We start from the raw sequence: 23,777 nt of genomic DNA on the forward strand, positions 1-23,777 counted from the left end.
ATGGTGATAATGTTGGCGTCTCTTATATCCTGGGGGATGTAACCCTCCTTCCAGCAGAGACAGAGTAGATGGTGGAGCGGCTGTAGCAGGACTGGTTTCCCGCTCTTTAGGATTTCTGGAGGGATTCCGTCGCTTCCTGGTGCTTTCCCGCAAGCAAGGCGGTCGATGGCTTTGCCGAGCTCTGCCGCAGTAGGTGGGGTGTCTAGCTCCTCCATGACTGGTAGGTCTGGGATGGCTTTAAGAGCAGTGTCTGTTACGGTGTTCTTCGTTGCGTACAGCTCGAGGTAGTGCTCGGTCCACCGCCGCATTTGCTGTTCCTGGTCAGTGATGACCTCACCTGTCTTGGACTTAAGGGGGGCGATCTTGGAGGGGATTGGGCCTGTTGCCTTCTTGATACCCTCATACATTCCTCGTGCGTTGCCTATATCGGCGGCTTCCTGAATGCTTCTGCACAGGTTTAGCCAATAGGTGTTGGCACAGTGGCGGGCGGTCTTCTGGACTTTGTTCCTGGCAGCCCGTAGAGCTTGAAGTGTACTGGGAGTGGGCGTGACCTTGTAAGCCAGTAGGGCCTTCCTCTTAGCCTCGATCACGGGTTCCATTTCTTCCCAGTGAGCCTCGTACCAGTCAGCGTTCTTCCGCTCTTTCTTCCCGTAAGCAATAATGGCGGAGTTGTATATGGCGTCGCGGAGACGTGGCCAATTGGATTCGATAATGTCATCTGCCGCCACTTCCTCGCCGAGTGCATCTTCCATCTTGTTGATGAATTGCTGGGTCTTAACTGGGTTGCTGGCACAACTGGTGTTGATGCGTGGGCGACCCTTCATCTTGGAGTGGTGCAACCTCTTCGGCATTATGCGCACCTTGCTTACCACGAGGGCATGGTCCATGTCGCAGTCTGCACTGTGGTAGCTGCGGGTGAGGAGGGTGCTGCCAATATCCGTTCTTCTGGTGATGACGAGGTCAAGCTGGTGCCAATGGCGGGAGCGGGGGTGCCTCCATGACACCTGGTGGATCTCTTTGCACTTGAAGAATGTGTTTGTCACGCACAGGCCGTGGTGACACAAAAGCTCAAGCAGTCGCTGACCATTCTCATTGAATGGTTCCCTTTCTTTAACTGACTTTTTAATTTAATTAAATACCAGTCCAACTGCATCAGCTGGTAGCCAGTAAATGATAGTCTTAAATACAGAATAGAAGTTGGGGAGCTGTGTACAATGCAAGAGGGAATTATTGTAGTTACTATTTTTCACATATTTAAAAATTACATTAAAATATAATTCTATAACCTGCAGATGCATTTTCCTAGTCTTTTCAATACCTCATTTTTGTCACATATATGGAAATACCATTTATTGAAGGATTACTAAATATCAAACGTGAACAGCATTTCATGTAACCATCCAGGCACAAAAAAGTTGAATGATTGTTCAGGGTCACATAGCTAGAATTTAAAATCTGCTACTTACATCTCAGATATGATGTCAAAGCCCAATCTTTACTACAAAACTACAATAACTGCTTCATCCCCCCCCCCCACTTTAGCATAGCTTCAGCATTTCCCAGAACATGAACAGTAATAATTATTGGCAACTTTGACCTCTTATTGCATACATTCACCATGATTAGTTACTTGAGTAGGAACATGGCATGATTTCATGATGTTTTAGAGGAGTAATCTGGCAGCGAGGCTTGGGTTATTTTAATGGGAACAGAAATAATAAAACGTGAACAGAATGGGAGAACTCACTTGCATAATACATCAATTGCTATATAAATGTAAAAGGTAGTTTGGTTACTATTTAGATATAAGGTTTTATTGGCCTTAGGATATAGTCTCAGACCCTTTCCGTCCATCCATTCATTAAGTCATTCTTTCATTCAACAAACACCAACTGAGCACATACTATGCAGTAGTGATATAGTGGTAAAAAGAAACACAGGCCCTGCCCTCACAGAGCTTATGCTCCTATGGGGAAGACAAAAGTTTAATAAATGAGTCCAAAAGTAACAAATTATCATTGTAATGTGCTACCAAAGTACAGGAGTTTATAAAAATACATAATGGGTCTTTTTTTGTTTGTTTCTGTAGAATGCGAGCACTCAGGTGTTTAAACACAAGATAATAAAAATGAGGATCTTGAGTAATACTTGTACACTTTTCGTTAACTCGTTTGGTCTCCACAGCAACCTAGTAAAAGTGATATTATGTCTTGTTGGCTCAGTGTTTTATTATAACTCTGTAAAATATTTGTTGAGCACCTACTACTCATTGGGCTCCGTTCTTGCAGTGGGACATACAGCAATGAACAAGACAGATCAGGTCCTTGCCTTGATGGCGTCTGGCTATCTCACCTTTATTCATTCTCACCTATACTTCTGAGACAATTATATTCCCGCTCAGAATGGGGACTCATCCTACTTATTCTCTTGGAGTAATTATAACACTTTCAATAGTGCCCAGCAGACAGAAGCTCAGCAAGTTAGGACTTACTAACATAAGTAATAATAACATTGTATTACTAACACTGTAATAATAACAGCAAGTCTACTAATAACTTAGTAGACTTAAGTTTACTATTGTTAGAATTGCTGTTATTATTACAATGTTTAACCTCACATCCTTTCTGGTACAGTGAATTTCTTGAGCTAAATTCCATACACATTTATTGCAAGCCTATCATGGGATTTACATCCTCTTTCATGGGAATGATGAGATCAGTGAAGAAAACCTCTTTAATGTTGTCTAATTCTACCTTCCACACTTATGATAAGCATGTAACCTTGGATAAGCATCATTCTCTGTAAGCCTCAGTTTCCTCTCATTTCCATAAAAAATTAGAATAATATCTATCTCTTAAGCTCATGTCAGCAAAAGAGAGTTGGATAGGAAAGCGGGGTCAATAAATGAGCATAACAATTCTAACTCTGAAAAACAGACACTGGGTTGATTTATACTTTATACATGCTTTCAAGTGAAACTGAAAGACTAAGGAATAATATTTTTTTCTATCAAATTAAAAAATAACAGGTACATTTAGACCACTGAAAAGAAAAATCAGGAAAATTTCACACTTGGCTCAGTTGAAAGTGTTTTCAATGGCAATTTTGAATTTAAGACAATGTACCTTCTTCCATTTAAAGATGGTCTTCTGGATTTTCAGAAGACCATCCGAAAAAAAAAAATTGAGTGGGGAAAAAGGTAACTGGGAACTCTTGTAAAATTGGGCCTTATTCAAAAAGCAGAGTATCTACCACCTAGAATTTGAACAGCTGAGATAAATGAGGCATATTCTTAGAGCAGCGATTCAACTAGAAATTGGCTTATGGTTTGGGGATAAGTTAGATAACTTATGGTCCATTTATACATATAAACAATTCCCAGTATAACATTTAAGCATATTTAGAAGGATAATTAGCATGAGTTAACTGCCTTTTAAAACATGCATAACATTACTTAAGTTTGGGTCTTGATTTCCCCACATGATATTATTGGTGGTTTTGGAACCCAGTCCACAGAAGAGATCAGATTCCAGTACTTGAGACTCGGAAGGTGGGAAAACGGATAAGTAGGCAAAGTAACGTTCTGGAATAAATTCTCATTTATTGTCTACCAAGAGCATTCAAGGCAAGGGTCTCCCTCCAGCTGACTTGCACCAAGTGAAAGGAAAAGAAAGCTCATCTCTTTTGGATGCACAAGAGGGGCTTGTTAACAACTAGGTTACTCAGCGCCCTTCGTAAAAATTCTACTGGCAGAGGGTTCTACGTCGGCAAAGCTTTAGGTTCCCTCTTTTCTGAAGCAGCAAGCGTCTCTTCCTTTGCCAAGATGGCGGCCCAGACTCGTCTAGAGGAGACTCATGTAGATCGTCTCAGGAAAGGCAGCTTGCTAAAAGCCTAGTTCTCTCCTTTCATATGCGACAAGACCGGGCAGCGAACCCATTGGGAACCGAGGGAGGGTGACTGCGATGCTCCGATCGAGAACCTTTGCCAAGATGGTGGCCGCAGGGCCGCCTTGGCGTCAGCATCCTTTACCAAGATGGCGGCAACCGGCTTCCGGCACGCGCTTCCCCAATCCTCTTGAAGATGTCAGAGCAGAGGCGGCTGCCGTCGGAGTCAGAGCGGCCAAGGGAGCGAGTGGCTGCGGCCGAGCGCCTGGGCAGGGACTAGGTGGAGCTGCGGCAGCCTCCGCCCCCATCAGAAGCTGGCAAGCGCTGTCACCTGTGGGGGCGCAAAAGTTACCTTCCGAAACCCTAAAGCAACACAGCACCACCTTTCCCCGAGTCACAAAAATCATAGTATATGCTGCACAAGGTAGGAGGCTCGGTCCCGGTCCCGGCCCCGGCCCCACGCCCTCCGGACGCGGGGAGCTGGGGCAAGGGGGCTGGGGCGGCTACCTCCCGCGCGGACACCCCTAGCTCCAGCCACTAGCCTCCGGGATTGGCCACGTGTTTCCCTCGGGTTGAGGGGGAGGCGCGTAACGGGAACAGCTGGAGGGAGTTTAATGCTGACATTTTAAAGCCGCGTGTTTTTTGTTTTATTTGGAGGGGCTGGGGTCCCATCAATATGAAAAGGGTGGGCGACGCATGGAGTCGAGTGCAGCAAAAGTCATGAATCGGGGAGGGGCCTCCACGGGACGCTTGGACGCGGGCCCTGGAGGGGGGGTGAAAGGAGAGGTCAGGAGTTGGGGGGTGGCGTACTTTGCAAGCAACTTACTATTTCGTTTGCAACTTGCTTTTAGGCCTGCCACCCCCAGCTTTCCTTAAAAATAATGGGGAAAAAGTGCAAAGAAATCCAGCTCGCCGGAGGTTTTGCATTTGGCGTGCAACTTCCTTCAAGTGTGAGCGCGCTAGGAGGCAGGGGAGTGGGGGTTGAATTTGGCAGGCGGCACCTCCTTCTGCTGCCGCTGCCGCCGCCTCCGCCGCCTCGCAGACTCGGGGAAGAGGGTGGGGGACGGGCCGGGGCGCGGGGGAGGGTGGGTTCTGCTTTGCAACTTCTCTCAGAGTGCGAGAGCGCGGCGGCAGCAGCGGCGGCGGCTGCAGACAGGCCGCCCAGACGATGCGGGGGTGGGGGACCTGCCGGCACGCGACTGCCCCGCAGCCCAGAGTACGTATACGCGGACCCCCTCCTCTGCCCTGCCCTCCCTTAAGCTTCCCCAAAGGGCGTGTCAGGCTGGCCGGCCCCGAGGGCGTCCGAGACGCTGCAGCACCGTTTCCGTGCAACCCTAGAGCTCCGTGCTAAGTGACACACTTATAGAAACTCGGCCCGGGGACGACGGTGCGGACCACCCCCGCGGCTCTCCTGCGGGCCGCGCCCTGGCTCCCCTAGCCAACCGCTGTCACCCGCAGGGGCGCTGGCGGCGATTACTGCGAGCGACAGGGCGAGCTCCGGAGTGGGTCGGGAGTCGCGGAGCTGGGCGGGAAGGAGGCAGAAGAGAAACTAGAGAAACTCGGCTTCACTCCTGAACGCGCCCTAGAGAGACTAGGTCGGTCGTTCCCCACCCCCCGCCACCTCCTCTTTTTTTTTTTTTTTTTTTTTTTTTCCTTGGGGGTTGAGTGAGCGAGGACGATCCCGCACGCCCCAGGGATGCCGGCGGGCTGCTTGGGCTGGGGCCGTGCCGGGGTCGCGGGCGTGCAGGCGCCGTGGGGGCCAGGGTGGCGAGGCCCGCGAGGAGGGCTTGGGGGCAGGAGCCGCGACCGCCCGTGCAGTTGCCGAGCGTCGCCAACAGGTTGCACAGTTCCCTGCCGCCGCCGCCGCCGCCGCCGCTCGGCCCCTCGGGCGGGGAGCAACCGGGGGTGGAGTAGAAGCGCGCGCGCATGTGTGTGTGCGCGCCCGAGAGAGAGTGTGCGCGCCGTGGCACCGCCTCCGCCCGCCCCCCCGCTTAGTCCCGCTCAGTCCCGCTTGCTCGCCGCGTCCGGGCAGCCCTTTCGCGTGTCCGCGCTCCCTCTCTCCCTCCCTCCTCCTCCTCCTCCATTTTGCGATCTCGAGTCTGTGACGGGAGCGTGAGTCGCCGCCCGCCCGCCCGTCGGGGACGAATTCTAGTGGGTGGAAGGAAACGCCGCAGCTGGAGCGGTTGAAGCGGCGAGGCGCCGGGACAGAGTACGCGCGCCCGGGAGACCCGGCCCGAAGAGACGGGCGCGGGGCTAGGGGCTGGCTTGTCAGCTGGGAAATGCGAGACTTTCTTAGATAGGGGCTCCCCCTGCCATGGAGAAGGGGGCGGCTGTTTACTTCCTTCTTTTAAGAAAAAAATATCTCCCTCCTGCTTTCACACGCTAAGTTGTTTATCTCGGCTTCGGTGGGAGCTGCGGACGGTGTTGGTGAGCGGCCCCTCAAGCAGAGGTAAGAGGCTGGGGGCTGGGGCCAGCGCGGGCGCTCGCTCCCCGAGGTGCCGTTTGGGGGCCGCCGTGGGAGCCTGCAAACTTTTATTAGCCTCGGGGAGTGAGAGTGGGGGCTGGTGAGGGCCCGATGATGGTGACGAAAGGGCACTGCGCGGGTGACAGCTCTGGCCTCTTCCTCTCCCTCGGCCGCGGTCCCCACCCCCCCTTGCCCAGGGTGGAGGGGGAGGAACCTGAGCTGTGACTACAAGCGGACCCTCTAGAGCTTCCCAGGGTTTCCAGCCAGCCGCGGTGCGGAATACTCCCCCCGCCCTCTTTTTTTTTTTTCTTTCAAGTCCCCTTCCTTTTCCCTCCCAGGGGGCCGCCCAGACACCCATTTTTATGGTGAGAGCCGCGTCTGAATGCTACTCGGCCGAGTGCTTCCACTCCACCCTGGTGTGCCCGAGCGCGGCGGGGTTCTGTAGGGGCTCCGGCTCTTCTCACTTCGGGCGGCTAGCTGGGGCGAGTGTGCGCGCACCCCCGGGGGGCTGACAGCCTGCTGCTTTGAGACTTCGGCCCTGCCCGGGCTGGCGTTATCGGGTAGGAGTGGGCGTGTCGGGAGAGAACTCAACAGGTCTGGACACATTTCTCTAACCTCGCACGTTTCATTCCCGCTCCCGGCTCCCCCCACCGGGTTGGTTCTTTGGCGCTTGGCAGCATTTCGCGCCTGGCGTTTTGTAAGTGATCCGTTTTCGGAAAAGACCCTGCCGAGCCATCCTCGTTTTCTGGTGAGGATTTTGACAAGTGCGCGTTTGACATTTGGGTTGCAGGCTTGTTCGTGGCAGCCTTGTAATGCCACTTACGACCCCACGGCAGGGTTCGTTAAGGCCGATTGAAGTGCCAGGGTTATTTGCGATGTAAATTGGGGGATCGAGTCGTTGGAGAGGGGGGCATTTGGTTTTATGAGGCATTGTTTGGGTTTCGAGTTTGAGGGCTGCTGTCAAAGCGCGTGGAAATTTATTTGGTTCCATTTGATACCTTGTGTTGAGAGATCATTATCGGATAAACAGGGAAGGGGAGGTAAGGAGTTTACCCTCAAGATTTGTAGTGACAGATTCCCACCCTTCTCCATACCTGCCTCACACTCCGTTTTCAGGGAGGGCCAGTGAAGTTGATGCTTCTGTAAGTCTCCGTACAGGAAAAAGTTTCCTTTCATTAGATGGGATTTGACTATAAAGTCGCAAATATGCTTATCAAAGTCTTTGCCTGTTTTTCAAAAACATTCTGATTATTAGCAATATACTAGCAACCTAACCATCTAGAGAATACTGTAGGCTCAAAATTGGCATAGGTAAAGGTTTAGAATGCAAAAAAATATTATTCTGAGTATTTTATTGGATTTTTTAAAAGCTTGATTTATATGAATGTGATTTTACCGTTCTGGGTTTTTCTCTTGTTCCGTATTTTGATATTTGGAAAGGAAGCATCTAATTTAGAGATATATTATTTCATACTGAGGGCCTTAGGTAGTTTTAAAAGAATGCACCTTCATCTATATTTTACTGTGTTGTATGGATTGAGAGGGACTGCATTTGTTATATTTAAATAAGCTAAAGTTATAGTGAAAAGCTACTACGTATTCTATTTTACTTTTTAAAATCTAAATTTTAAATAAAATCTAAATTTTAGTTGTGCTGCATTTTGTATGTCCAAAATTGGAAGGCAGACGCTATTCAACAGGTACATTTAGTGAAAAATGTGAGTTAAAAATAAGAGTTTTCCTAGACTATTGGAGGGTGAACAGATCATCACTATTTTTCAGATAAAATGTGCGTGGTTTACCAGTCGGTTGTATTAAAAGGTTTGAATGTGTGACTAGCTAGTAGGAGGGCAATTTGGGGATAATCAGAGACAGAGAATTCTAGCACAGTATTTATCAAATTTTATGTGCATTGAGTCTCAGAAAAGCAAACAGCCTTGATTGAAAAGAGGCTGGCATTTTAATGATCATATCTCTTTTTTTTAAATTAAATACTTTGACATCAACTTGAACCTTTAGAATAATCAGATATAATGAATTATAATGTCTGTAATTAAGGAGGTTACAGTTCTGTGAGTGGCAGGCTGAATAGTCAAGCTTAGTTTGATACAGTTTTGCTCTCAGCCATGCAAATGGACTGCATTGGACTTTTAAATGTGGCGCACTGAATGGGAGCAGGGGAAATGCTTTTTTATTCTAGAAGCCAGAAACTGCTCCTCTGATGGCAGGGAATTAGATTCGGAGTTAACTAAAAGGCTCCTTTAACAGGCTCTTACTAATCGGATCACAGAGATAATGTGACTTTATAGCTTATTATGCCCCCCCCCTTTTTTTTTTTTGGTAGCTGACATTCATTGATGGACTCGAAGGAATCATTAAGCCCCGCCAGGAGAGAAGAAATCCCCAGCAGTGTGCTTGTTCCGGAGAGAGGAAATGTGATGGACTTCTATAAAACCTTAAGGGGAGGAGCTATCGTGAAGCTCTCTACATCTTCGTCCTCACTGGCTGCTGCTTCTCAGTCGGACTCCAAGCAGCAGCGACTTCTGGTTGCAGATTTTCCAAAAGGCTCGGGAAGCAATGTGCAGCAGCCAGATCTGTCCAAGGCAGTGTCACTCTCTATGGGACTGTATATGGGAGAGACAGACGCAAAAGTGATGGGGAACGACCTGGGATTCCCACAGCAGGGCCAAATCAGCCTTTCCTCTGGGGAAACAGACTTTCGGCTTCTGGAAGAAAGCATTGCAAACCTCAGTAAGTCGACCAGTGTTCCAGAGAAGCCCAGCACTTCAGCATCCGCTACTGTTTCTGCTGCCCCCATGGAGAAAGACTTTGCAAAAACGCACTCTGATGCGTCTTCAGAACCGCAAACTTCGAAGAGCCAGACCGGCACCAACGGGGGCAGTGCGAAGTTGTATACCACAGACCAAAGACCCTTTGACATTTTGCCGGATTTGGAGTTTTCTTCTGGGTCTCCAGGTAAAGAGATGAACGAGAGCCCATGGAGATCAGACCTCATGATAGACGAAAACTGTTTGCTCTCTCCTTTGGCAGGAGAGGATGATCCATTCCTTTTGGAAGGAAGCTCAAATGAGGACTGTAAGCCTCTCGTTTTACCAGACACTAAACCTAAAATTAAGGATAATGGAGGTATGATCTTTTCAAGCCCCACCACTGTGACCCTGCCCCAAGTGAAAACAGAAAAAGAAGATTTCATCGAACTCTGCACCCCTGGAGTAATTAAGCAGGAGAAACTGGGCCCAGTGTACTGTCAGGCCGGCTTTTCTGGGGCAAATATAATTGGTAATAAAATGTCTGCCATTTCTGTTCACGGTGTGAGCACCTCTGGGGGACAGATGTACCACTATGACATGAATACAGCAGCCCTTTCTCAACAGCAGGATCAGAAACCTGTTTTTAATGTCATTCCACCAATCCCTATTGGTTCAGAAAATTGGAATAGGTGCCAAGGAGCTGGAGATGACAACTTGACTTCCTTGGGGACGTTGAACTTCCCTGGTCAATCAGTTTTTTCGAATGGCTATTCAAGGTAAGATTGTTTTTTCTGTTTCTTAACGTCTGAGACAGATTGATAGATTTAAATATTCATTTATTTGTGTGTGTTCTCCAGAGATGAATGTGCTTATTCATATTTAAATAGCCTTTTAAAATAGTATGGTAGGCAACCTAAGTGATATTTCTGTACACAATCATTTCAAGTTTGTCTGAATATTGGCATTCAGTATCCTCTTGGCCAGTGTTTGACAATTTTATTTAAAATTTAAATAATATTGCTCATTAACAGGTATCTTAAGTAAAAATTGTATAAGTTCAAGGGGGTATAATTTCTGCAGATAAAATATGTTCATTGTGTATGTTCATTTAAGCTGTTTTAGAATATGCTTACATGGCAATGAAAAGTACCCTTCATACTTCACATAATCAAAAGTTGTGCTTCTGAATTTGCACACTTGGCAAGTGTTAACTTGAGGAGATTAAAGGGTTAAAAATAAGATGTACTAACAATAAGTCAAAGCAATGCAGTGAACAGTATCCCGGACCATAGTTTTAGACATGGGACTTGCCCACCAGGTTTCTGACCTAAAGTAGCCAAGTCGTGTCTGCTGATCAAACTCTTAAGAAAGGAATTGATGGCAACTTGATGCAAAAACAAAATTTATTTTCAGATGTTTCCACAAGCTCTCAAATACATAACTGTTGGCCAACATTGTTAAGGTTCATTTCTCAACTATCATTTGATGTGTTTCTCTATCTTCTTTTTCTCAGTCATTTATAAGTATACTGACATTTTTGTTTTACCTCTAAAGGATCTGTTAAAATGGAATTACTAGGCAAAACTTCTAAACTTAGATGCATCCATCAGTAGGATTTAAGTTCTCTACCCATACCGCCATCCCCAATTCAGATAAATAGTAGTTGTATCTCACATTTTAGGTGTGAGGGAAAATATAAAAATGCGATTGCAGAAATACAAGATTGATCAGTAGGCTTTATTTATTTTTTTTGAAAGGCATAGTAGACACAGTGATTTATTTGTACATAAGCATTTCAAGATTTTTTCTTAAATGTTAGTGATAGTCATTGTTCTCATTAACTAGTCATTGAAGGTGTTATTTAAAACTCCCTTTAAAAATCCTTTTTTTTTTTGATTAAAAGATGTCCTAACACTGAGATGTATGCGCACCTCTCCCTCTCTCCCTCTCTCCCTCTCTCCCTCTCTCCCTCTCTCCCTCTCTCCCTCTCTCCTCTCTCTCTCTCTCTCTCTCTCTCTCTCTCTCTCTCTCTCTCTCTCACGCTCTCGCTCTCTTCGCTCTCTTCGCTCTCTTCGCTCTCTCTCTCTCTCTGTCTACCTCTCTTTAAATAGGAAGCTTTTCTTGTTGGGGAAAAGTTTAGATTTAGATTTAGGCTATGTTCTGTTTTTTAAAAAGGCTTAGTTGTTTCACATAAAAAAAATAAAAAAAAGACACTTGGCTCTTGTGTGTCTTAATGTAGACGAGTTACCAATCTATTCAAGTAATTATCTTTATTTAAAAAAACAGTACTTTGTATTGCTGTCATTCTGAATCGAAGGTTTAAGATGTTTTTAGTAAGGAGATTTGAGATGTTTCTTATCACATAACCTGTTGTTTTTAATTGGTAAAAGACATGCTGTGTTTTAAATTTTTCAATATCAAAATTTTTGTCAGTGGAATTAATGGTTGAATGTGCTTAGTTGATTTGACTAAGATGTAGGAAATGATTGCATTGATTTATATAAAACGTAATTATACAAAGTAAAATAATGTATCTTAGAAAACTCTTGGGGATTATTAGTGCATGTTGTTCTGATAATTGCCAAGGTATTGTTATCATTTTCCTTACTATAAAAAAAGGCTTGGAAGAAGATTTATTTTCTATTCACAATGAACTCTTATTAAGCCCTGTAAAATCTGGGATCTGGAGCATAAGTCAGGTGAACATAGTTACCCATAGATCATTATAAAACCTTTTATAGTAATTTATGACATGTTAAGTACCTTCACATATATTTAATTTGAGCCTCACAGCTACCTTACGAGGGTAGGCGAAGCAATGATGATGTGGCTCTTTCAAGATTCTTTAATGTCCAGTTGAATGATGTGTGATTTGAATTGTAACCAGTAATTTGTATCCTAATGAAGGTATGATATTTTATACGGGATCATTTGGTAATGTTTAAAATTTTATACCTTTTGGCATTAACATTGGGAACTGTGATTACCCAGAACAAAGCTTCTTCCAAATAAATTGAAACAATGTTTCTTTTCTAACCATCATTGAATAAGTCTGTTGTTTCCAAACAACAACCCTGATATAAGTAAAATTGGTTGCTTCATCTTCTCTATATGTTACATGGTTCTAGCTAAACATTGGCTGTGACCAGTGACCCTGAATGATTGGCAGATAAATCAACATGTTGAGACCACAACTGTATTGAATACTGACTTTCTGACTCTTGGTATAAAAATAGTAAATGCCACTAATCTAATAACTTCACTTGTATTTTTTTTAAATTAAAAAATAAATCAATTGACTTCTTAAGATGACAGCTAAAATTGTTTTTTTTAGAATGTTTAAAAAACTTCATAGTGTTTTGAGGGGGGAGGTAGTTCCTTCTAATGTATCAAAATAGCACAACGTCCAATTACCACATTAAATTGTAAAATTAGGAATGTCAGGTTTGAGCATAGTGGAGTATTTTCTTTCTAAGGATTAAGTTCATTGATAGTAAAGCAAGAGGAATCTTATTGATGTTCAGATACATTCTTTAAAATAAACTAGCCATTCTAACATAATATGCTTTTTAAATACTGAAATTCAATACATTCAGCATAAACTTGTAACACTGATTAAGGCACATTTCTGCTGCTGAAAAGAGTCAGAGAAGTAAATGGTTTCAGGTGGAATTAGAGCTTTCATTGGGATTATTAGTGTTAAAAAGTTGACCGGTTTCTGAAGCATAAGATTGGAGAGAAAGAATGATGCAAAATGAGTTTGTAAACTCTGTTTTAGGGTTTAGGGTTCTGATGATTGTCACCTAATGAAGCTGCAGACATTAATGTTGATTTTAACCTCTCTCATTATTACTTGCATCTGTGTCTAATTTCATTACCATAATGAAATTGAAGACCTAGACAAACGCAGGATGAGTGATGCAAAGTCTGCCCCTTTTTCATTTTTCTTATTAACATCGTATTAAATGTTTTCGCAGAAGTAGAGGAGGCGTAACGAAAGAAATTTTGTTTTGATTTTATCTACCCCCCTTTTTACTCAGTATTTTCTTTACATCCTACTTTTTTCTCCCCCTCCTTCCAAAGGTTTTGGCAGTGAGTATGCCAATTGTTTTTTTAAATTTCATATTTCTGATATTCACGTATATAAAATTATTGCTGAATTTGTTAAAGGAAATTTGCTTTTGCTTATTTATTTACTTGCTCATTTTCAGCTTTATGATAAAAATCTTTTTTTTTAACTCCATATTTTGTTATGACTATGATTAGTAAAACATTAAAAAAAAAAAAAAAAAACCTGTGTTTTCAGGTGTTTCAATTTAGTGTGTAATGACTCCAATACAGAAATGTGGGACCAACATGTAGTCAGATTTTTATTGAAATTACTTCTTGTGATGTTTCTTTGGCTATTCCATGATATTTTTGTAATTGATAACATGGTTTTTATTGTAATGCTATTCTGGTTTTATCTGTTGGGGTTACAGATATTTTAGTCTGACCACTTTTAATGTATTATTAAATCTCTAAATTTTATGAAAGATGTATTCTGAAATATACGTTGTATCAATGTAGGTTAAAATGCAAATTGTGTTAATAGTGGAATTCATATGTGGGTAGAAAGCACTTGAGAGGCCTTTTGAGACTTTTAGAGATTGGATCAGAAGGGTTTATTTTAGTGTGAGTGCCTGTTGTCAAAGAGCATCTGTATTAATTGGTTGGTTATGTAAGTCTTATCCACTCTGGCCTGCAAGTTATTGAAATAGCCTAGTTACTAGAAAATCTTAATTTACATTAGCTATAAAATAAGCCTGAGGCATATTTCTTAAAACACATTTTTTCTTAAAGATCACACCTAATTTTGCCCTGGTCAGGTAACTTAGTTGGTTAGAATGTCTTCCCAAAATGCCAAGATTGCGGTTTGATCCCCAGTCAGGGCACACACAAGAATCAACCAATGAACGCATAAATAAGTGGAACAATTTGATGTTTCTCTCTCTTGCCCTCTTGTTCTAAAATCAATACATTAAAAAAAAAAAATTATTTTTTAATCACACCTAATTTTAATTAGCAGTGAATGCTCATTGTGTACTACTACCAAAGTGAGCCAATTAAATAGCAAAATAGAGTTTGTGCTTTTACCCTTCTAAGGACACCCTGGTAATTGTGTAATGCAATATTTACAGGTATTTGCCAAATTAATGGGCACTTGCTTCCATATTTCTGAGTCATAGACAATATATATATTGGTGAATTGTATTGCAAAAGAAGTTTCAAGAAATATTTTTTGAATTAAGCTGTAATTGAAAAAAAAAAATCAATTACTTATTGACCTTTACAGAAGGGTTTAAAAGCCCAGGCTCTCCTTATTTTTGTAGTTTCAGAGAGTCAAGTGCTCTCATTTTCTTCTGGCTTATTCTACTTGGATTTTGTATTTTTCAGGTAAATAAAAATATTCCTATGGAGGACTTCCATTTTTTTTAAAAAAAGAAAAGATCATTAAGTGTTCCTTTCCCTTGAATTGCATGTGATCATTTCTATGTGACTTTTAATGGTGGTTTTTGTATTTATTTTACACAGTAAAGTTTATTTTAGAAAATGTGCAATTTTATCACAGTTAAAAATTCATTGTAGACAGTGATTAACTCCCCAAACAAGTAATTTTGACAGATTGTCTTCTTTTTTCCTCATTACCATCACAAATGTCCAGTACATACGGGATTTCCAGTGGAGTTGTGAATTAACAGGTGGTGTGGGGACAGTGGATGGAAGAGGGAGGAGCAGTCGAGGTGTGGAATGGTGGGAGATAAGTTTGGAAATACCAAGAACAGTTCCAAAAACCAACAATTTGATCAACTGTCATGAATCCAGAAGACCAAAAAGAGAGAAATGTGGGGCTCTGTATAAGGGAATGTATCAGCTCGGATTACAGTTTAGTTTCTTTCACTTGAGATAGAAGTCTAAAGCTAATTCTGGCAATAAAGCTCTGTTTATAGGGTTATGTCATTGGCTTTTGCTAGGTTTAGTTACAAAAAAAAGGTGGAATGAACATTTTAATTCTTTTTAGATTACTTCAGCTAAGATCAAGTTCATATTTGTTGAATATTTAGGCTGCTATTTAATCAATGAGTATCTAATAAATGGAATGTAGTTGAAATAACGATGGTGTCTAATGATATAACCACTTCGTATTCTGTAACACACTTTTACATTCATTGTCTTCTGACTATGGAATGCAACCCTTTCCTTTAGTAATGTATTTCCATGGGTTGTACATTTTTCTGCTGGAATAGTGAAGAAATTAAATTCTTATTTAATGGTTCATATATAGAATAAATTATAGGGTTCTGCAGTTGCTAGACAGTCTTTTAAAGTATTTATATTGCAATATAGTCCTTAAAGCCATTTATTTTGAATGGAAGTGTGTCATCCTTTAATTTATTTCTTGGCCAGTTTAAATATTAATGATTTATCTTTGGTAGAGCTGCATGCTTAAACATATTATTACAGAGTAACTCAAATATTAATTTTCAGTGCATTCAAATATTTTTTATTTTGAACATGTTTCAGCAAGATTAATAGTGTCTACAAGGAGCAAATTTAATAAACATACCTTATTTTAGAATTTTTTTCCTTCACCCTATAGGGCACCAAATATATGTATATGGGGAGAGAAAGGTTTAATGATATGATTATGTAGTTGTAAATGTTTATCACAGTGTCTTACATTGATTTTTTATTTTCGTAACTAACATTTTGAGTTTACCCTAAGTATGTGGTGTTTAGGACATACAGTTTGTTGCAATAAATGTTAACTTTTATTTTTCTCATAAAATTAGCCTTTGTTCTAGTTGATTTCATAATTTTCCATTTATTTAACTGTCTATTATAAAAGTATATTTGATAGCCAATTTTTAAAAGCTTTTGGTAAATGACAAATAATTTAGTCTGTGATTTATTATTCATGCTGGTTGGGGCATTGCAATGACTTATGACCTTATGATAGTCACATTTTGAATATTAAAACTATCAGTTCATTATGAACGCTCTTTTACTTTGTTGTTGTTTTAATGTTTTGTTGTTACTGGGGATAAGGGCTTTCTTAATTTCAAGATTATTTTGATTACAATTTGGTTCTTTAAAATAAAAAAAAATAGACCCTCAAATCCCTCCCAAACAATTTGATTTAGTTATTCAATAGTAGATATAATAGTAAAGAACTAGACTAAAAATCAGAAGACCTGAGTTCCAGGGTTGAGTTGAACTAATCTATGACCTTGAGTAATTAGGTGTTTTGGAATCAAAATACTTTCTTTACAGTTATATAGTAATTACTTTCAAAATGTCTGTGTGTATTTCTGTTTAAAGTTTTGCAATCCTGTTAACCTATCACTTTAGTGCAGGAGGCAGTTGTGGTAGAGAATGGTATACAAAGTTGGTTCTGTGACCTTTTTTTGATATATTATAAAGTACAAAAGGAAAAAATTAACCCAGATTTGGTATTTTTATGAGATAAGAATTTGAATAATGTCGATGGTCTGTGGATGCATGGAAACAGTGTTGTGGGCCGTGCGGGGGGGTGGGGAGGGCCCTCGCGTTCACAGTTGGCTTGTGTGTTAGGCCCAGTGCTTACAGGTGAGAGCTTAGCGAGACTTGAGAGCACACCTGCTCCCCACACTCATATTTTTTCAGGTGAGGAAATGAGACCCACAGAGAGAGTCTAGAGAAAAATCACCAAATTAGTGGTGTTGCTGGGTCGAATATCCTAATTCTCAGTACCTAAGCTCCCCGGCAGGCTTCTTCTAACATCTGGTCTCTAGTTCTAGAGACCTGAAACATAATACAGACTAGCCAGGTGTTTTATGAACGTTAATATGAAATCAACTAGTTTAAACTTTTTAAAATATACAGTATCCACATGCTTTTGTATGTATTTTTAAGCCTTTTATTCTGATAATGTTGAACACGAATTACATGGCAGCACTGCTGAGAACTGTGTGTGTGTGCACTCATCTAGTTTAAACCTCTCAGCAACCCCATGAAGGTTTTCAGTTCTAGTTTCTACATTAAGTTATTGATTCTTTCGATATCTATGAAGTACAGAGGCAGCTGTTATTTACCTTAATCTTACAGGTGGGAAAACTTGAGACATTTAAAGAGGTAAAAAAAGAAAAGAATAGTCAAAAAAATATCAATATTGATCTGTAGGGAAATAATGAAATATCATGTTAGAAATTCCTCCTGGGTCTTTAAAAATTTCATTTGTCCTCAGTGAATCTTTAAACATATAAAGGAGAAATGGGATCAGACCCCTGCTGCCCTGTGTTGTCATTATTACTTTCTGTCAAGTTTCAGCCTTTGCCTCAGCATTTCTGCCTCACAGCACGGGTGTTCACTTTGAAAATTAAAATGTACTGTAAAAACTCAGGGCGGAATTTTTAAAGCTCTGCCAAGTCTACTGAGCACAAAGCAGCACGACCCTCGTTGGCTGCGGACAGTCGGGCACCTGTGCCTGGGCAGGTGTTTTCCATTTATCAGGCATTTAGACTTTCCCGTTGTCCGCTGTGTGTGATCCCTGACGGGACATGGATGCTAATTTCCTGCAGGCTGCTATATTGAAAGGCTTCAGATGCCAAGATCACTTATATTTACATTGATTTTTTTTATTGTTAGCTTTTCAGTGGATTTTATTAAATATTAGTTGAACCATTTAAATTTAATGGCCATATTGATAACTTCACCCACATTGTTATATTTTTATTAATAAATGCTAGAATATCCCCTTTCTGTTTTATTGTCTGGTATTCTTTTTTTAAAAACAATATGCAAGATCTTTTTTCATTAAGAAACTTTAATTTGCCTGAAAATGAGAATGAAGTTATTAGATGTATGGAAAAGAGCTTCTGATTATATTAAATACCAAAATTTATTCTAAGTGTATAAATTTGACAGAATTATGAAACTTCCTTGTAAACTGCATTTATGAACTTTTTCTTTACTGGTCAAGTGGTTGAACAAAACTTGAGTAAGACATATTTGATGGATGAAACCAGTTATAAATCTTTTTTTATATGACAAAGAGCCAAGTACAGAAACAAGTTAAATGACATTTGTATTGGTAAACATACCAATGTAAACTCTTAACTTACTAAGTTTGTAGGCAGCTTTCTTAAAGGGAAACTTTAAAAAATTTAATTAGAACTGTATGTGAAATTTGTTAACTGGAATCCAGCTGAGTTTATTAGGGACAAGGTGTGACTATAAAATAGATTAATTTTTTTTTTAAACAGAAAACCCAGAGTGAAAATTGTATTCCTAAGCCTCCACCTTGGGAAGCTATGTGTATTATTCCTCTTTTGAAATTGCCTTCAGAACCAGCTTGTAAGCCACAAAAGAATACTGGACTCATTCATTACACTGTAGTAACACCTAAATGTTGTTGCTTAATCAAAAATGGATTGAATATATTCCTTAGCTTGAATATTTACCTTATTTATATGATTTCAAGTGATTTGAGTATGTCCAAAATTATAACATTGGTTTTCATTAAGGTTTTTTTTTTTAAAAAAAACCAAACCCATGTAGGAATATCTATAGAAGGTGTTTAAAACTGTGTTGGAGTATCCCTGAAATCCCTGAAATAAGCACCTAGCCTCCGCAAGGTTACTAATCTGAAATGGATGGTGCTCAAGTGGTTAAGTTCTGATTTCTTTTCTGTAAGATATCAAGGAGCCTTATGTTAACAACTTATATATTCCCTTTTCCTGACATAGTACTGAAAAAATAGAGATTACTCACCTCTAAGTCTGATTGTTTTTCATGACTGTTATGTTCAAGTCAGGTGGGCCCGTCTTTGCCTTGGCCTGTGATGACAGCAGATACAGAGTCAATGTGAATTCCTGTAACAATCTCCAAAACAGTTTAATTTCCCATTCCTGTTCTCCATGTATCAGGAAATTAACTGTAGTTGGTAATCATTATGACAACAACAACTCAAGTCCACTACAATTATTTAAACCCACAAAATAGTTTGAGTCATATAAAATTCACATGTTTTCTACTTTTATTCCTTATAACCTGAAAACAAATTTTCTGCTCTTAGTGAAAGTACCTAAAAAACTAAGTGAATTTTGGTTGTCATTAATGTTGTTTTTTAAAATTTGGTCATGTTTATTATTCATATAATACTAGGATTGGAATGGATCCCAGCCTTTGAAATTATAAAGATACATGCCGTGGCACTAAAAATAGGATATACCTTTTGTAATCATGTTGTTAGTGCTGAAACTCTTTGTGGCTTAAGAACCTGGTTTCCTATATTTGTACTAAGAACAACGTTTTTTTCCTCAAATATTTTTTCTCCCCCAAAATGACTTAGAAGTTTTCCCTGGCTAAAGAAAGGGAATAAAGAGCCATTGTAGCATGGCAGGTCTGTAATATTGGTATTACTCTTTTATTAGCCTTAAATCTCTTAGTTCTGTTGGCATGGAGGGTGGTAGAGTATTCATTTAGGGAGAAAATGCTTCTCATAACTAAACACATACAATGAGCTAGTGTTGGTCCAGTCTGTGGCACCAGCTTTTAAATACAATCGAAGAAGAAGAAATATTTTTAAAGGGAAGACCAGAAAAATAGGTGAAATAACCTCCAATTCGGTATATTAGAGATGAGTGGCCCTTAATTGATAATGTTATTTAACAGGACTGCACAGTGCACCACAGATATATTTTTAAAAGAAAACAGAGTAAATAAATGAAGGCATAGGGAAAAGTTAGAACTAAGAGACCCATGGGGAAAAAAATGAAAGTTCTAAATTCTATTTCCGGTGTCTGGTTAAATTAGATTTTGTTATGTTTATGGTTCTGTATGAACACTGGGAAACATATATGCAGCAACACTACAGTGTGTTGTTAACAGGTGCAAGATATACAAATGCACATTCTTAGAAAGGAGTTCCTGACATGGGAGGAGAAGGAGGGTAACTCCATGATCTCAAAGGTCCTTCCAGCTGCACTAGCAGCAGCGCACATTTGTGGGCTGGCACTGGGTATAGAGATAAAGAAGATAAACACCCCCCACCCCGGGTCCCCAACATCACAGAGCTCTTCAGTGATCTTCTGGTGTAGCGATCTCAGCCTGTGGGCTGCAGCACTCTGGTGTGCCGCCAGAATTTTTAAAAGCTGTGATACCTGACTATTTAGTCAAGGACACCGACTGCTTTCCCCTTAGATTGTCAAATGAAAAATGACAACAACCAACACAACAGTAGCTGTCCAGTCAAATTTATGCCTATATTTTCAGATTGGCAAAAAATATATTTTTTGGTGTGCCACAGGATTCTAGCGATTAGTTTATGTGTGCCACGAGATGAAAATGTTGAAAATTGCTGTTCTAGTGATCTTCATACCTGTTCCGCCTCCTGCCCAATTTGCTTTTTGAAATATGCCCTTGAAGGATGATGTTAAACTTATGCTCAGAAAGGCATAATTAAAACTTTAGCCCTGGCTGGTGTGGCTCAGTGAGTTGAGTGCTGGCCTGAGAACCAAAGGGTCGCCAGCTCAATTCCCAGTCAGGGCACAGGCCTGGGATGTGCACCAGGTCCCCAGTTGGGGGCGCACGAGAGACAACCACACATTGATGTTTCTCTCCCCCTATTTCTCCTTTCCCATCTCTCTAAAAATAAATAAATCTTAAAACAAAACAAAAAACTTCATAAAGGAAAGTATGGGGATGAATAGGAAAGAGGTGTTGATTCAGCTATTTGGAATAAAAAAAGGGGTAACAAGGAGTCTGAGATAGAAGAAAGAAAAGATGGAAAGAATGAGCTGGTCAGATTAGGAATGAACCAGTGGGAGACTTCACTCACCTGTGGAGGAAACGAATATGTACGTACTGTCATCCTATACATTTGTGATACAAGACAAGGAAAAAACACAGTTTTTATCCTTAATGGATAACCTCAGGTTATGCATGCTTGTTGTAAGACATTTTTTTTCCTTCAGTCACTTAAGAATACCTCCTTATTCTCTAGAAGAAGCATCATCCTCTTTCTAGGTCCCCTGATGCATGAACCCAGAACTGAGGAATTCCTGCCTGTAATGTTCTTTCCCCTGGTAGCCACATGGCTCATTCTCTCCCTTTACTTTAGTCTCCCCTGAAATGTCAGCTCCGTGGGAGGGACCTTCTGACAGCTCTGTTGGAAGGAGTGGCATCTCTCACACATTGTTCCCTCCCCTCAGCATGAGCTACCTAATTGTTTGTCTTGTCTGCGCCCCCTGCTAGAATGTAAGTGTCAGGAGATCAGTGATACAGTCTGTCTTGCTTACTTCTACATTCCAGCAAGTAGAAGAGTATATAGCATGTAGTAAGACCTCAATAAATACATGTTAAATATATATGAAACAAACTCGACATATAAGCCAAGAAGCTATGTATGGATGGACTGGACTTCTGTCTTTCCAGAGAAGGGAAATGTCAGCAGGTAGTGAATTTCACTAAGAGGGATGGTTGCCCAGGGTAATTCTCCAGATAGGAGATCAGTTTTAAGATGGACAAGCACTTATGTATACAAAGAGAAAATATGTATAAAGAAAAGAAAATGTGTTTTTAATTGTCAGTTTTTAAATTTGCTCTAAGACTGAAATGGATTGCTTTTCCCACATTCTTAGAACAACTCTGGTATATTTACCATGGAACAAATTAGGGTAACTGAGGCTTGGAGGTGAGGAGTTTGAGGTTTGGCTTTGTTTTCTTTTATTTATCTTGCTCAGAATAGTAACCTTTTGTAGCAGAGTTTCCATCTTTGGTTTTCACTTGTTTGCACACTGACATTATTCTAGCAGCTATCTAATGTATATATTTATGTAGACTTACCTAGAAAGTCGGGCAAGGAATCCATCTACCCATTTTTCAGGTAAGTGTGTAATCTCTGAATACTCCAGGAAAGGAAAGGTATCTTATTTGTGCCTGAATTTCTAAATTTTTTCTTCAGCTTATTTATATTTTGGATTTGACTTATTCTGTCTATAATTTTCAATTTGTTCTCTCTATAGTATATAACAGCAATTCAGAAGGTTAGTAAAGTAAGTTTTCTCGTCTACTAAGAGTTGTGGGAGAGCCTGGCTGGGTGGTTCAGTTGGTTGGAGTGTCATCCCATACACCAAAAGGTTGTGGGTTCAATCCCCGGTCAGGGCACATGCCTAGGTTGCAGGTCTGGTCGGGCACGTATGGTAGGCAACCAGCTGATGTTTCTTTCCCCTACCCCTTCCCTCTCTCCCTCTTTTGCTCTCCCTTTCCCCTTCCTCTGTCTTTGAAATCAATAAACATATCCTTGGGTGAGAAAGAGTTGTGAGAGAGTTCAAATTAATATGGTAAAGACAGTATAGAAAAGAGAAAATGCAAGGTAAGTCTGCTAAAACAAGAAAATAAGATTAGGTCATTTAAGAATGGACTGCTTTAGTGTTCAGGAAAAAAAAGAGGGGAGGACCAAGGACAAGGCGCTGGAAGGCATCCAAGGAGAGCAGCCACAGAAGCTGCTGAATGAATAGCTGGAGAATTAGACAGTATTCCATTGGGGCGGGGAGACTAGTTTGTGCGGTGCAGTCAGCTAGGGGAGAAGGGAGAGAACTGGAGATGGTGATTAGGAGAGATTGTTGTGGAAGCCATCCCTCAAAGTATGTGAACATTCTCAAAAGTCAAAGCCAGAGAAATCAGCGAAACCCTAAATAAAACAACATCACTAGTGATTAGTCTATAATGTTTTAAAAGAAAAAACCATAAGTTTAAGAGCCTAACCATTCTTTGAAATTTAAGTGAAAGTATTAAATTGATAATAAGGAACACTTCTGAGACCACAAAGACCCCGAGACTGGGTGTAGGAGTAACAGACAACGGCTGGAAACCAGGAAGGCATTAAGTTTCTGTTCCCCAAGAAGCTAGCACAGCAGAAAAAGCTGGCCGTACCCTAGTTCAAACTCCTACCACTTCAGCAGTGTCTTGAATGTGTTCTTACTTTTCCCTTTTCTCAGTCCATTCTGCACTCACTGATAGGTTAATCTTCCAACAACAGTGCTTTCAGTATTATTTCCATAATCAAAAAACATCTTTGATTCTGTTGTTCACAGCATAGTGCTTCCCCATCTTCTTCCCACCACCACTGTATGCCAGCAGGCACATAGCGAAAAGCCACATGAGTACCCCAGCACCCTTGAAGGATCTGGGTTATGCACAATTTTGTGCAACTCCATCCTGGTCATTTATGCAAGAAAGCTTGTCCGACTATACGCGAGATGAGAGGAACAGTCCGAATTGGCTTTTTTTGTCATTGTTTTCACAATATGATTTTTGCAAATGCCTTTTCAAAATTTCCAAAAAAAAAAAAATGTGTGTTTTGTCCCTCCAGTAAAATTACAGGGACCAGGAAAAGTTTGTAAGCTTATTTATAATATCACTTTTCCTTTCCTTTTTATTTTTCCCTCCCTTCCTGTCTCTGCCCTACCCCCCATTTAAGGCATCCTGGCTTGTTTGCTTTTAAATACAAATAGGAGCATTTTAAGCCACTTTCTCTGCAGCTTGCTCCCCCCACCTAACAGTACACCCCGGACATCCTTTCAGATCAACAGATGTGGATCTCATTCTCTCTAATAGCTGTACAATATTCCATTC

General features: G+C 41.0%; 1 protein-coding gene across 3 annotated transcripts in view; it reads left to right on the forward strand.

The window, feature by feature from the left end:
* Window positions 1–4,127: 4,127 nt before the first annotated feature.
* Window positions 4,128–23,777, forward strand: part of NR3C1 (nuclear receptor subfamily 3 group C member 1) — a 100,408-nt gene continuing 80,758 nt past the window's right edge. For 2 of the 3 annotated variants that reach the window (XM_090288079.1, XM_090288081.1), the window contains exons 1-2: window positions 5,863–6,333; window positions 8,693–9,895. In XM_090288079.1, the coding sequence (XP_090144205.1) occupies window positions 8,706–9,895 (1,190 nt within the window). In that variant the 5' untranslated portion in view covers window positions 5,863–6,333; window positions 8,693–8,705. Of the gene's footprint in view, window positions 4,309–5,862; window positions 6,334–8,692; window positions 9,896–23,777 lie in introns of those variants that run through there. The other variant, XM_090288080.1, reaches the window with a different exon arrangement.

Source organism: Furipterus horrens, unplaced genomic scaffold (genome assembly GCF_987537825.1).
Source record: "Furipterus horrens unplaced genomic scaffold, mFurHor1.1.pri manual_scaffold_10, whole genome shotgun sequence".
Lineage (NCBI taxonomy): Eukaryota > Metazoa > Chordata > Mammalia > Chiroptera > Furipteridae > Furipterus > Furipterus horrens.